Below are 13,557 nucleotides of genomic sequence, written 5' to 3'. Positions count from 1 at the left end.
CTGACTACTGGCTCTGGGACAGACGGTCTGGTGTGAGACAAAGTGACTGTCCACACCTTCAGTTGGTGAGGTTGGAGGTGTGGGAGAACCAACGCAAGCCTCCAGCCTCATGTGACATCATTTACTCAGCAAATGTGAGGGTGACATCACTCTACAAGCTGCTGAATGCTGGACACAGGATGGGTGTCTGCTGAGTGGACACCATGCAGGTCAACAAAATGGGCACCTCATCTGCACACCTGTGCTTTTCACATTTCATTTGGAGGTTCAGGCGTCACATGTTCAGAATGGTATAAGTGGAATGATTGTAATCTTAACTTGGACTGTAATCACCCTGAGGCCTTCCTGCAGGCACAAGACTGATCTGCTCGTGTGAGGCCTGGATCAAGTTTTACTCCATGAAACATATAAATTACCAACATGAGCAAAGACAAAAGGCATCGTGTGTGTGTAGGGATGGCCCAGAAGGTAATGAACAGGGCTGAGGATGGAGTTGTCAGTTCAGTTCCTCAGCGTTTCAGCCTGTGGCCTGAAGGACGGACACTTCTTCTTCTGCCTATTTTTAGGCTCATTCGTCTCCACGGGGACGAGCCTCTCTCACTCCGTTTCGCCTCGTCACTCATCTCTGCAGGGTTTCATCTCCTGCAGCCCAAGCCAGTTCCCGGGAGGACAGAGTTAGAGAGGTAAAGGGGTAAGACAGAGGAGGTGAAAAGGAAGAGGAAGAAAGAAAAGGAGGGGCACAAATGAAATCAAAGAACAGCACAAATGCCAAAGTTCGTTCTACTGCTATGCATTATGAGCAGGCAAATGCTTCCCCCTACTGGTCATATGTGAACAGAGCAGGTAATATATATGACAACGGTGATAGCCTTGTGGTTGAGAGGTGTCACAGTCCTTGCATCAGTATGTTTACATGGCCACACCTTTATTCAGCCGGGGCCAATGCTTACTGATTAATCAGAACAGAGCACAGGAAACAGAAACATATTTTTGCATTCAGAAATTTATTGATTAAAGGCATTGTCACCTCATGTCCTATTGGGAATGTTGACAAGGACACATGACCTTAAACTGTCAGAGGCCATGGGGATATTAAAACCCGGAGTCTGAAGGATACTAGAACCGGTCTGCGCTGAGATTCCATTTTTTTCCTGACACACAGTAACCTCGGATGGAGAATCACAGAAGTCCTGGTGTAAGCTCAAAGTCATCATGGTGACACCAGGAAGAATCCTGTTGGCCCCCATAGGATAGCACTGGGATAACAGTCGGGGCTGGGAAACTTAGTCCAGAACTGGATTTGCAGGTTCACTTGGTTCTGTTAGTTCTTTGGTTGGCGTAGATGGTTCTTCACTAAATTCTACTGAGTCCTCGGCTTCTTTATCAGGTTGTCCAACAGGTTCTGTAGGTTTGTGAATAAAATCTAAGACTTCTGGCTTCAGATTTCTCGTCTCAGCAATGAGTCTTTTGACGCCAACCATCCATTGGCTGACTTCAGCCACATGATCGACCATCAACGAGCGATGGATGTCATCAGCTGAGTCCCAGTGAGCTGACTGCAACTCTGAGAAATAGACAGACAGAAAGACGTACAGGTAAGTCAGGTGTTCATGGGAAGACTTGGTAAGTTGTTGTAAGACAAGTTACCTTGCGAAAGGTTTTCCATACGTCTTCTGACAGGCAAGCTCAGTCGCCCTCCCCTCCAGCAGTCCTCCAGGAGGTGGAGCCTCTTTGACATGTCGTTACACACCTGTGCCTGCTCACACAGTATTAACAGAGCTGTACAATTGATGGTCGAGTATCACTGTTTTAAGACCCTCCCACAAAGCACTCACTTTAACCGAATGTCCACAGGCAGCTAATGCTTGTTTCAACACTGACAACACTGCATCAACATCAGGCTCTGCCTCTGATTGGCTGCTGATGGCTGCGCATTGACTTCCCACTGCTTCAGTGGACGGAGGTGTGGCGACACACGGTGAAGGTGGAGGACCAGCTGCAAGGACAGGAGAATGAGCAAGACAACTTCTCAGGGGAAAAAGATTGAGAAGTGACCTCAGTCACATTTTTAACTTACCTGAGCTTCGCGGCGGTGTGGCTGCACCTATTGGGGGTGGTGCCAATGGATTGTGGATAGGAGGAGTCATGGGCGGTGTTCCTGTTCCTAAACATCAATAAACAGCAACATTTTTAACAGATTTTATAAGACTGCTGCAGACATCTTACGGTACATGACAGGACAGGCCATGTCACATGACCACCGTGTTGAAAGAACCTGGGGCTGCTCTCTTGTTCAGGGGGTTCTTCTGAGTTGAACGGGCCATTTGAAGACCATAGGAGAACTGAGGGGGGTCATTCCAGCCTCTCTCCTGATTACCTAGACAGGGCGAACGGTAAACTGATGAAGGACTAATATTAAGACAGGCAGTTCAGGCAAGGACCAGATTGAAAACCTTTACACAATCATGTCCATGAATATTTGCACACTCACATAACTTTACCGTTCTCTACAACTGCAATGGATTTAAACGGTGAAACAATTCATATTTGAAATGTGAACTCTCAGTTTAAATTTGAGGGCTTAGTCATTAAAACCGGGTTAACCATGTAGGATATACAGATGATAACAGGCAGATACCAACGGAACAGTTGGACAGCCGAGAAATACTTTATCCGTCTTAAACATAAAGGACACACGACACCCCAAAAATATTTTTGGGTTGCGTTGTCAGTGTCAACTCTCAAATCTTACAACCCTCCAACGACGTGAAATACCTCGTTGCCGTACGGAACCACCAATTACTTCGTTCTAGAAAATCCCTGTTTACATTCACTGCGCATTTGATTCAAGCCACCTTCTTTGTGTCGACATTTACTCCTCCAAATCTACAGTGAAGTTCGGTTAACAAAACGGACGTCTCTGAGAAGACCCTGGCCTAGAAGGACAGACGCGGACGCACAGTGTAATTGACCACATTCACTATTATTTTTGCGTTAAGCGTCAATAACTCTTACCTGGTTTGACGTACATGTCATCCATGTTGAAGTCCTCCGCGTTCTATAAGGAGAGGGCTTTGATATGAAGCTAAGGTTTAAGATAATCCGGATACCGAAACATAAACTTGAGAGTGGTGTAAGAGCTGTAAAACAACAACAACAACAACAACAACAAAAGTACAGACGAGAGAATGAACGTGTTATTTAACGTCCGTCTAACACCCAACATCCGCATGAAGCCCGAACAAGACAAACGAAGACAATCCTTTTCTGCTCAGACTTTCAAAATAAGACGACTACACGTTGAGTTGAAGTATCAAAGGAATTTGAATATGAAAATATTATTTTACAGTTTTCAAGTCAGTATTATCGCTCACTATCGGTCAGGTCAGTGTTGGTTATTATCAATAATCTGAAGTTTATATTCAGACGACTAGGCACACTACTTCCGGTCATATCATTGAACTTGGCACATCCACGGTTAAACCTTTCCGGGACACGTGGCCACGGCGTCACGTCGAATGTGGCGTCATCGCAGGGGTAATCTGACCTCTGTGCAGCATCAGGTACAAAAAACATGTGATGAATAAATCTTGCGTTTAGCACTGATGACGTCATTAAAGAGGGAATATAAATAATTATCGATCCTTTTTTGATTACGTAAATAAAAAGAGGTGTATCAACATAAAACGACAATAACAACAACGTTCACAAAATGAAACCATCTATTTTGTGCGCGATGATGGGAATTTTCTTTTTAAAAAATGTCATTGTTTTAAAGTGAATGTCGAGTGAGGCACCGAAGGGAGAGGTGCTGACGTCAGCAGGAGGGCGGGGGGAGAGGAGAGAGAGAGGGAAGAGAGGGAGGGACTGGTGGCGGAAATCAGCATCCTTCATCGGGCAGAGGAGAGAGAGAGGACGAGCAGGATAGAAGAGAGGAAACACACCGGGACACAAATAACACCAGGAAGAAGGAGAAGAAGAGGGAGAAGAAAGAAGAGGAACACAAGGAGAAGACTGATGGTGTCGTCAGAGAAAGAAACACACAGAGGGACGAGAGGCAGACAGGCAGGGAGACAGACAGGCAGCAGAAGGCTTTAACATCTGTCAACTGGGCCAGTGTGTGTGTGTGTGTGTGTGTGTGTGTGTGTGTGTGTGTGTGTGTACGTAAAGAGTGATCATCTGACTGGACCACATACGTTGGAGGGTGGAGCCATGATGGGCAAGGATTACATGTTGGCCATCCTCATCGTCAACTATGATGGTGAGACAAACTCTCTCTCTCTCTCTCTCTCTCTCTCTCTCTCTCTCTCTCTCTCTCTCTCTCTGTCTCTCTCTCTCTCTCTGTCTCTGTCTCTCTCTCTCTCTCTCTCTCTCACACACACACACACACACACACACACACAAACACACAGAACTCACAGGTATACCGCAGTGTGTTTTTTATACCTCCTCCCACCCCCCACCTCCACCACCTGTCCTGTACTGTACTGTACTGTACTGTACTGACATCATCACTTAAGACATCACACCTGGTCTCTGCTGAACAGAGACAGTAGAGTCGAGTCACATCTCCTTTATCTTCTGCAAATGTTAGCACGTCAGCCAATTATATTATATATTTGATTACTGCTGTTATTTCTGTATAACTCCGGATCTACTAGTCTAGGCTGTCGGTCAGTTAGCGAGAGCTAGTTAACGTTCCCTTGTGAGCACGTGAGAAAGCAACGTGGTGACTGAACTTTTGTGTGATCTGTTGTCATCATTTGGCGACCGAGCTGATCACAATGTGTGCAAAAAGCGATACGATAACGGTACAGGATGATGAAGGTCAGGGACAAACGATCAGGCTGAGATGATGAAAAACACACTTTGTATTGTTCCCGTTTTCTGGTAGCCACACATTGTCCACATGGTGTGAAGTTTGCACTCTGCTCCACTCTTCTTCTGTGATAGCAACAGGAGCGAGGTCTGCTCCTCTGTGCCCTGCAACTCCATCACCTCAAAAGTTTCAGTGTGTCGGTTGGTTGTTCGCTGCTGTGATTTATCGTGTCAGCCTATAAACTGATTCCTGGCGTTTTCACATCCTGCATGTTGACAGCCACATGCACACAAACAGGAAGTGGTTAAAGCCGGAGTTGGTGGTGGTCTTCAAGTAGAGGGAACTTTATTTGTCAGACTGAGACTTGATAGCATCGACCAGGCTGAGCTGAGGCACAGTGACGTTACTCTGGTTCAAGGATGCAATGCGGATGTAGGCAGCAGCTGACTGTAGTTTAATCCAGTGTATCGACCCGCGAGCCCCTCCCCCACTATGGCTCAAGTCATATCAGTGTCTCTCAATCGGCCGGGTCAGGGTTTTTGAGAGTACATCAATAATTCATAAACCTCAGTTTCACTTCCTGTGTAGGAGACTTTGAGGTAGACGTGAGGCCACAGTGAGGACAGGGTGGAAAGTGTTGACTGAGAGTTGCACCTGTTTTCCTTCTGACACTTTGTTTTTGTCTTTGGCTCAGCTGAGAGCACAGCCACAGTCTCTACAACCAATGTGGCTGGCAAACACCATCTGTCAAGTCTTGGTTGGCAAAGATGACGCATCTCAGCGATAGACACTGTGTCGGACAGTTGGGTTTTTTTTTTAACTTTTTTGTCCAGAAGATGTCTCTAAAAACACCAAAACTGACTGTCATTGTTCATCACCTGCTCCTCAGACAACATCTGGACTGACCAAAATCTTCTGCTGGACCCTGACCTCCCCACCGGCTGGAGAACCATCAGAGACTCGACAGGAACCTATTACTGGCATGTTCCCACTGGCGCCACCCAGTGGCACCACCCCCGCCTCAGTGGGACGCCTCAGCTGCTGGACGCGCAGGTGCGGCTATGGTGAAGAAGCAGGTCGGAAAGCGTGAATTGCTCGATTTCACCTGAGAGCTCTCTATGGTTTTGTGACAGCAGGACCAGGCCGGAACACAAAGCAGCCACACAACACTCGAGCCCAGGTAGCGTACGCACACGCGCAGGCACACTCACACACACTCACAGGTGCACACACAAAGGTTACATATGTTTTCTTTCTCAGGTCCTCATGGTGTGAAGATTACATTGACAACCATGACCCAAATTCCAAGGTAAGAGTGACGGCGTAACAACAATGATGATAGTAATCACAATGAAAACAATAACAGCCGCAATGGCAGAGTGAAAGCAGGGATGAGTTGAGCTGGCATGTTGCTGCTATCAACTCTAATCTCTCTCTCTTGTTTATTCTAACCTCTCTCGGCCACAGATTAATCTGATTTAATCTCTCTCTCTCCCCCTCTCTCTTCCTCTATGGCTGTCTGCCTCTCTGTGTCCTGGTTTCTGTATTTGTCTCCAAACAACTCACTGACCTCTTAAACGCAACTGTCTCGCCGCCCACGTGTCTGTCCCTCCAACTGTCCGCCCCAGTGTTTCTCCGTGCGCTCCCTCGGCTGGCTGGAGGTGGAGGAGGACGACCTGTCTCCCGGCCGCAGCAGTCTCGCCGTCAGCAACGTCATCCAGCAGCTGTCTAACCCCGCCAGCTCAGAGCAGAGAGACAGGCCGGGAGCCTGGGGAGAGGTGAGACACTCACAGTCCGTCTGATTGTCTCTCTGATTGACTGGGCAAGCCACGAAACGAGCAATTACGAGAGCGCGGGCACTGCGCTGAAGTTTCTGTAATTCAAACTTGTCTGAGAAGTCTGTTATGAACTACCTGGGCGGTCTGCCCGTCTGCAGGGCCGGGAGATGATGCTTGTCCTGAAGAAAGACACCCTGACGCTGTTGGATCCCTTAGACCACACCCCACTGCACTGCCAGCCAATCGTAAACATCCGCGTGTGGGGGGTGGGCTGCAACAGTGGCAGGTGAGCCAGTCCGAGCGTTGGAATTCACCTAGAGTTGGCCTCTGTGTTTTTGTGTCTGGCTGGACGGATGTGCGTACTAACATCTCCACCTGGTTGCAGTCTTTGTGCTCAGTTCGGCTAAAGACAGCCGGCGCTCACTCATGCTCAGTTGTCCTGCTTGTCCCTCTAACACCGTCTCTTTCTCTGTCTTTCTTTGACACGCCCCACCCCCCCCACCCCTCTCACCTGGGCAGGGACAGGTAAAGCCCCACCCCCTCCAACACACAGTCTCACGTGCACACATACACATGCACACACATACACGCACATGCACATGCACGCATACATACCAGTCACTTGACTTGACACCCACTCCTTCTGCATATGTCAGGGTCACTTATTGGTGTCATCTGCCGATCACATGGTCACTGGCCAACAAGCTCACAATATGTGTGTGCGTGTGTGTGTATTTGTGTGTGTGTATGTGTGTTCAGGGACTTTGCCTTTGTGGCGGGGGATAAGGACAGCTGTGTGCTGAAGTGTCACGTGTTTCGCTGCAACGCACCGGCCAAAGCCATCGCCACAGCGCTGCATGAGATGTGCTCCAAGGTCAGTGAGTAGTGCATCTCCGTCCTCACACCTTGGCTGGGGCATGTTTGCATTGCATCACGTTGCCTAACAGGAAATGTGAACTGTTTAAAAGGTGACTGTGTAAGGACGACACACTGCCACGCTGCTGCTGCTTTAATGTTGCTATTCATGCAGATGGTGTCAGAGAAGACTCTGGGGAGGCCGTCTCGCTCTCTGACCATGGACAGCATCTCACCTGAGGACCTTCCCAGACAAGGTGACACTCCTGCACTGCCATGTCATCACATTCACTGGCTCCCTGCTGACTCCACCCCCTGTGTGTTTTTCAGTGGAGTTCCTAGAGGCGGTTCGACAGCAGGTCCAGAAGTTCCAGGTCCTGTACGTTGGTAACCTGCCAGTGTCCAGAGCAATGGGTAGGTGAAGCCTAAATGTCTCCTGAAAACAATGTAGCAATATAAGGCTGCTGCCACAATCATCGAAAAGATGTATTTCAGTCAAGCCGTGTATAAAAATTTAAAAAGATGGAGTCCTGAAATGTTGTGGGCTACCTGTAGGATGTGGGTCAAACTGAGTAAATGCCATTTTGACCAATGTTCTTCATTCAGGGATGGAAGTTCTGAACAGAGCCATCGAGAGCATCATGAACTCCACCGACAGGGATGAGTGGGAGCCGAGTGTAGTCCACGTCACTGATAACATTCTGTCTCTGTGGAAGGGAGAGGTAACTTCATTATCATCTTCTTCTTCCTCATCACAGCTATCAAACACTGGTCAAAGCTCCTCAACTGTTCCTCCAATGTGTCCCTGACAGGAGGGGGACGAGCCTTATTGGGAGTGCCAAGTACGCTTCCTCACCTTCCTGGGTGTTGGCCATGACAGTCGCACCTTTGCTGTAATCGTGGACGGCGGCACACAGCGTTTTGAATGTCACGTGTTCTGGTGCGAGCCAGATGCAGGGAATCTGTCCGAGGCTGTCCAGGCTGCCTGTATGGTGAGGGACACACCTGAACACGCCGCACTCCACACGATCTTCTGGAAGCTGTGGAGGCTCAGATCTTATTCGACGTAAATGCCATCAACTGTGCTCCTCTGCTCTTCATCAGGTCCAGTACCAAAAGTGTCTGGTGGCTCAGACCCCACCTCCCAGGACTAAGTCATGGCGCGTCAACTCCTCCAAGGTCAAAAGGGCAAATTCTATGGACGCCGTCGCCTTCCCTCCCCTCACGTCCCACCTCCACAGCGGCAGTAGCACCAGCATTTCCATGACGGCGAGAAACCCAAAGGGCAGTGGCAGCAACGTAAGGAAGGGCATGATGGCCTTCTTCGAAACCTTCCGGAGCAAACAGGCCGCCACCTCCTAAAGATAGAGACGAGACGTTAGACGCCACTGATCATACATGGTGACGGCGTTTCCAGACTGGTGTCTGAGAGACTGAACCAGAATGATTCTACTTTGTCACTGTGACGCTCAGAATCAACTTCCGTCTGACCTCATCTGCAACGCCATTGCTGAGCTCAGTGTAGCTCAGCAATGGCATCGGCACCTTCCTACCTGCAGCACGAACAGCATGACCAGATGGACCGGGATTTGAGCATGGACAGTGAATGCATCGCGATTTGGCACTGCCTGGGTGGATCAGTCACTTTCAAAGGATCTGGAAAACTCAAATATGTATGTGATTAAAAAACAAAAAAAAACATGCGTATTATAAAAACTCAAGATGATTGGATCAGAGACAAAGGCCGGAAAAGTGATAATAATCCTCCAGTATGTAACCTGTCAGGTTAGTCTTGAGATTGCTTTGCCTACCCTTTAGGAAAGCTTTAAAATGTGTTCCAGCAGCATTGAGTGACTATACAAGAAAATGACACATCACCTCATGAAACATCTATAGGTCTCTTTCTTTCCCTTCATGTGGAAAAAAACAACATTCTGCTAACAAGTTATCACTTTTTTAGTATTATTATTTTTTAATATGTTGAATTATTATAATATCAAAGCCTCTATCGGAAGTATACCTCACTGTCCATAATAGCACATGGGCAAAATTAAAAACCCTAGATAGTTTCAGTCATATTAAGTAGTTCATGAGATACTTTTGCTTCTTCAAATGCTCAATTTTTCTTACAAGCAGATTTCTCTTAATTGGTTTGTTAGACGTTTTAGCTTCATATCTTGGCACTGAAAGGACGTACAATACATTGCATCTATCTTTGTTACGGGCATTTATGAAAATTCTTGAATATTATCTGAAGGAAAATATATTTATTAGAATGATAAATAGTTATTAGTTGTGTGGTGAACAAACAGTCAGTCAGTGACATACAGTGGGACGAGGAGAGGGTGTTTTCCCCTTCACACAGTAGTTGGAGGTAGGAGTACGGTCACAGAAAGCATGATTAAGGTGTCCGCCAGCTCGCTGCTACCGAATGTACGAAATATATCGCGCAGTAGAAACTAGAATATTGGAGACTGAGGGTGCAGTTGTCTGCCGTTTGGCTAAAGCCCATGTAGATAGAAGCTTTGGTGTGTTTGATGCCAGTAGGAAAAATCATGCCACCTGTCGCTGTGATGCAATTGCTGTCTGTCTGCAAAAAAAACAAAAAACAATGATGTCATGTACAAACCAACCAAAATAAACTGATGGATGGATGTTTACAGATGTGTTGAGAGGAAAGAGTACCAACGTCACTTCCTGTTCTGTTTTCTTCTACACAAGCCCGTCATTGATTAAGCTCTGCGAGCTCCTCGCGTTAATCATCAGCAAACAACATGACACCAGAATGCACTGCTGCTTTTCCCCATGGTTCTACATCATCGAGGTATGACGAGAGGGAGAGAGGGAAGAGAGAGAGGGAAGGAGGGGAGAGAGAGAGCGAGAGGGAGAAGAGAAAGTGACAGAACGGAAGGAGAGACTGAGGAGGCGAGTTGTGACAACCTTCAACAGATTGTTCCCGAAGGTAAGTTCATCTTTTCCTTGTTTTCTCAAAATATAGAGTTACCAACAGTGATGCTCTTAATCTGAGTTTAATTATTCAAATAACATAATCCTTAGAACACAGGAAATTGTATTTAACGAAGAGCAATTTAGATCAGCTATGGGATATCACTGAATCTAAAACTGTGGATGTCTAGGTTAAATGCATTGAAAGATTCTTAAAGAATAATATCATTATTTTCGTTATCTTTGGAAAGTTACATACATCTCGTCTTCCTGGTCATATGACCGAGAGATCACTGGTCAGACTGAAATTGTTTACAGGCTTGTTTCCTCCAAACACACAAACTGTGTGCTTATAATTAGATTACAGCTGGAATGAAGGCAGCTGACCAGATGATGGACCTATCCCTGTGACACACTAGGTACCAGAACATAACCAGAACAATGGCGGTCACAAGACAAGTTTGATAAAACTGTGTGGCTCATATGAACACATTTTAATTGCTGTTTGTCTTGTTGTTTGCATTATTGATGATAGTCATACATTTCCAATCATTATGAATAATTACAGACAACTGCCTTTTTTCATTTCACCTACCACAATGTTTCCTGCAGTCCATTGATCCAGTCATCCTTCATTGCTTCCAACCATTCACCCACCTTCCAGATGAGTGAGCCCCCTCCTCCATACTTTCCCCCACACCCCAGTGGTCCCTCTGCTCCCTGCTTCTCCACAGGTTTGTCTGATTGTTCTGTTCAGTCAGATTTGAACAACAATGCTGCTACTTTGACTAATCTTTCGATATTATCAGTGAGTGATCATATTACCTCAACTTGTCTCTGCAGGTCCGCCCACAGTCATTCCCGGGTCACTTCACCAGGTATCCAGAATGTAATGCTTTTCTTAACATTTTAACTTAGAAAAACACCAAAGAGGGTTTGGCGCTCAGTGGTCATCTTGACATGAAGATTTGACTCTAAAGCAAAAATATATCTCACAGTTTTAATCTGCCTTTGTTGGTTTAATCTTACATGTCAATTCCAGGTTTTCCCGCAGACCTTTGAAGGACAATACCCCTACTATCAGGGACCACCTGGGCCGCCAGGGCAACAGGGCCCCACAGAACCCTACCTAACTCAGGCCCCATACCAGGGCAGCTACTATAGTGGTCCACCCAGTGCCACCGTCCCCTGGGATGGCCTTAAGACATATGGAGATACAACAAAGCAGCCAGGTAGGTATTTGCCAATACTAACGTTGGTCCTGGATGTGGTTCTGTCCTGGTTCTGGGTGTTTGATGACTTTTTTTTTGTTTTGGGTCTGCTTACAGTGTTTATGATGGAGCAAAACCGCGATGGAGACAGCAGTGGTGGCGGCCGCATTCAGTCCTTCCTGTCAGCGTGTTCTGCAACATTATGTTGCTGCTGCCTCTGGAATCTCCTGGGACAATGTTTCTGAGTGTTTGGATTGTTGTGGGGAAAAGGCAATAGAAACATTAAACATCTTCTAATCAGCACAGCAAAAACAACAAGTCAGCTCTCATGAAGTCCAGAGAAGCACACATGGAAAAACACCACCATCTGCTGGTTTAAGCGAAATGTGTTTTCCAAAGCCAGATTTATTTCTTGTGTTTACATGTATAACTTAAATGACTGCTTGTGGCACCGAAATAACCTTTAAAATGATACGTAATAAACCATTTTGATTTCATCAGCTCCTTGTCCGTGACAACATCATCTTTCAGATTTGATTCGTCAGAACGAATCACAGACTTCAGGTCAGTCTGTTTTTTTTTTTTTTGGTGTTTTTTTGTTTTGTTTTGTTAGTCAGTGTATATACACACACGATAATAAACCTTACATTAGTTCACTGTGGTTTATTGATTAATAATCAATTCCAAATGTTTTCATCATTAATGAAACGGGACACATTACGAAAGAGTGTAGATGTATTTGTTTCATTTTTAAAGTATGTTCGGATATCAATAGGATAAAAAGTGACTAATATCATTCAACGGCATTCTGACAACCAACACGATCCAAACCAACAATAATCATAATAACAAAAAACAAACTATAAATAAATAAATAAAAATAATTCTGAATAATCTTCATTCGTTGTTAGCCGCTGCAACACGACGAAATCGCTCAGCGTCATCGACAAAACGTTCATCAGGAAGCTGCACTCTTCTCTTTAGTGATTGGTTTATTCATTCTCCGCCAAATCTGTCCAATCAGAGAACACTTAGACGTGCGTTGCCGTATAAAATAAAGTTGTCGACATGTAACTCGCAGCCACAGCTTTGCGGTTACATTTTCGTGAAACTCTACGAGTCAAAATGTCAGGTCGCGGTGGCGGCAAAGGCGCCGGCAAGGCTCGTGCCAAGTCCAAGTCGCGCTCTTCCCGGGCGGGACTCCAGTTTCCAGTCGGCCGCGTCCACAGGCTGCTGCGGAAGGGAAACTATGCCGGGCGCATCGGCGCCGGCGCTCCAGTTTACCTGGCCGCCGTGCTCGAGTACCTCACCGCTGAGATCCTCGAGCTGGCTGGAAATGCTGCCCGCGACAACAAGAAGACTCGAATCATCCCTCGTCACCTGCAGCTGGCTGTACGCAACGACGAGGAGCTCAACAAGTTGCTGGGCGGCGTGACCATCGCTCAGGGCGGCGTGCTGCCCAACATACAGGCCGTCCTGCTGCCGAGGAAGAGCGAAAAGCCGCCCAAGGCCAAGTAGAGGGCGACCCGCTCGCGCTGCCCAAACCAACGGCTCTTTTCAGAGCCACGCGCCCACTCTCGAACAGCAGCAACTCCTTCTTTTTTTTTATTTTTTTTATTTTTTATTTTTAAATAATCTCTTCAAATATCAACTCGGAAAAAGCACGCTCGCATCAACAACTCCATCCCATACAGACATGTTTAAGAAATCACGGGAGGGAGAAAACACAAACACGGCAACGCAGTAGCAAGGGGCGGGGCGGCTTCAGTCGTTACGGTTCTCATTCGCTTTATAACCGCCGCCTGCACTCGCAACGTTGTTCAGACACAACAATCAACAGCATGGCAGAGGAAGCTCCAGCAACCGCTAAAGACCTCCTACTCAAATACAGTAAGATGAGATAGGTTAAGTCATCGTGAAATAAAATGTCATCAGGAACAATAGAAAT

General features: G+C 46.6%; 3 protein-coding genes and 1 long non-coding RNA gene across 11 annotated transcripts; 2 read left to right on the top strand and 2 right to left on the bottom strand.

The window, feature by feature from the left end:
* Positions 1 to 985: 985 nt before the first annotated feature.
* Positions 986 to 3,308, bottom strand: sra1 (steroid receptor RNA activator 1). The gene is made up of 6 exons (XM_076032086.1): positions 3,016 to 3,308; positions 2,276 to 2,377; positions 2,078 to 2,164; positions 1,836 to 1,996; positions 1,648 to 1,756; positions 986 to 1,564 (listed from the first exon to the last, which is right to left on the bottom strand). Exons 1-6 carry the CDS (start codon positions 3,038 to 3,040, stop codon positions 1,284 to 1,286), a joined length of 765 nt encoding a protein of 254 aa, XP_075888201.1. The 5' UTR covers positions 3,041 to 3,308; the 3' UTR covers positions 986 to 1,283.
* Positions 3,309 to 3,887: 579 nt separating this feature from the next.
* Positions 3,888 to 9,090, top strand: apbb3 (amyloid beta (A4) precursor protein-binding, family B, member 3). 2 transcript variants are annotated; one of them, XM_076032085.1, is made up of 12 exons: positions 3,888 to 4,261; positions 5,709 to 5,872; positions 5,956 to 5,999; positions 6,080 to 6,128; positions 6,448 to 6,597; positions 6,756 to 6,883; positions 7,357 to 7,471; positions 7,628 to 7,709; positions 7,783 to 7,866; positions 8,059 to 8,174; positions 8,265 to 8,444; positions 8,557 to 9,090. In XM_076032085.1, the coding sequence occupies exons 1-12, from the start codon at positions 4,213 to 4,215 to the stop codon at positions 8,812 to 8,814; spliced, it is 1,419 nt and encodes a 472-aa protein (XP_075888200.1). In that variant the 5' UTR covers positions 3,888 to 4,212; the 3' UTR covers positions 8,815 to 9,090. The 2 variants fall into 2 exon arrangements, with proteins under 2 accessions (XP_075888200.1, XP_075888198.1); XM_076032083.1 differs by having other exon boundaries at positions 5,953 to 5,999.
* On the bottom strand, positions 4,855 to 12,503 carry LOC142892060 (uncharacterized). Of its 7 annotated transcripts, none has more exons than XR_012927366.1 (12): positions 11,428 to 12,503; positions 11,224 to 11,311; positions 10,997 to 11,147; positions 10,658 to 10,803; positions 10,138 to 10,263; positions 9,264 to 10,042; positions 8,309 to 9,108; positions 8,002 to 8,159; positions 7,689 to 7,888; positions 7,428 to 7,537; positions 6,390 to 6,587; positions 4,855 to 5,878 (listed from the first exon to the last, which is right to left on the bottom strand). It is a non-coding gene; the product is annotated as an uncharacterized LOC142892060 (long non-coding RNA). The 7 variants fall into 7 exon arrangements; XR_012927364.1 differs by having other exon boundaries at positions 8,309 to 8,492; positions 8,566 to 10,042; positions 11,428 to 12,502; XR_012927363.1 differs by having other exon boundaries at positions 8,309 to 8,810; positions 9,006 to 10,042; positions 11,428 to 12,502.
* A 231-nt stretch (positions 12,504 to 12,734) lies between these two features.
* On the top strand, positions 12,735 to 13,176 carry LOC142892058 (histone H2A-like). Its single transcript, XM_076032088.1, has one exon. It carries the CDS (start codon positions 12,735 to 12,737, stop codon positions 13,125 to 13,127), a length of 393 nt encoding a protein of 130 aa, XP_075888203.1. The 3' UTR covers positions 13,128 to 13,176.
* The last annotated feature ends 381 nt before the right edge of the window (positions 13,177 to 13,557 follow it).

This window comes from Nelusetta ayraudi, unplaced genomic scaffold, assembly GCF_046127955.1.
Source record: "Nelusetta ayraudi isolate G7.1 ecotype Tasmania unplaced genomic scaffold, CSIRO-AGI_Nayr_v1 ptg000033l, whole genome shotgun sequence".
Classification (NCBI taxonomy): domain Eukaryota; kingdom Metazoa; phylum Chordata; class Actinopteri; order Tetraodontiformes; family Monacanthidae; genus Nelusetta; species Nelusetta ayraudi.
Note: the sequence above shows the minus strand (reverse complement) of the source record. Positions and strands in the feature narration are given on the sequence as shown.

Excerpts from the sequence above, each read along its gene's own strand:
- sra1 (XM_076032086.1), bottom strand. The coding sequence starts at position 3,040 with ATGGATGACATGTACGTCAAACCAG. Across the intron at positions 1,997-2,077 it reads CACACCGCCGCGAAGCTCAG|CTGGTCCTCCACCTTCACCG; the intron begins GTAAGTTAAAAA and ends CTGTCCTTGCAG. Across the intron at positions 1,565-1,647 it reads TATGGAAAACCTTTCGCAAG|AGTTGCAGTCAGCTCACTGG; the intron begins GTAACTTGTCTT and ends TCTATTTCTCAG.
- apbb3 (XM_076032083.1), top strand. The coding sequence starts at position 4,213 with ATGATGGGCAAGGATTACATGTTGGCCATCCTCATCGTCAACTATGAT. Across the intron at positions 6,129-6,447 it reads ACCATGACCCAAATTCCAAG|TGTTTCTCCGTGCGCTCCCT; the intron begins GTAAGAGTGACG and ends TGTCCGCCCCAG. Across the intron at positions 7,867-8,058 it reads GCCAGTGTCCAGAGCAATGG|GGATGGAAGTTCTGAACAGA; the intron begins GTAGGTGAAGCC and ends TTCTTCATTCAG.
- LOC142892058 (XM_076032088.1), top strand. The coding sequence starts at position 12,735 with ATGTCAGGTCGCGGTGGCGGCAAAGGCGCCGGCAAGGCTCGTGCCAAG.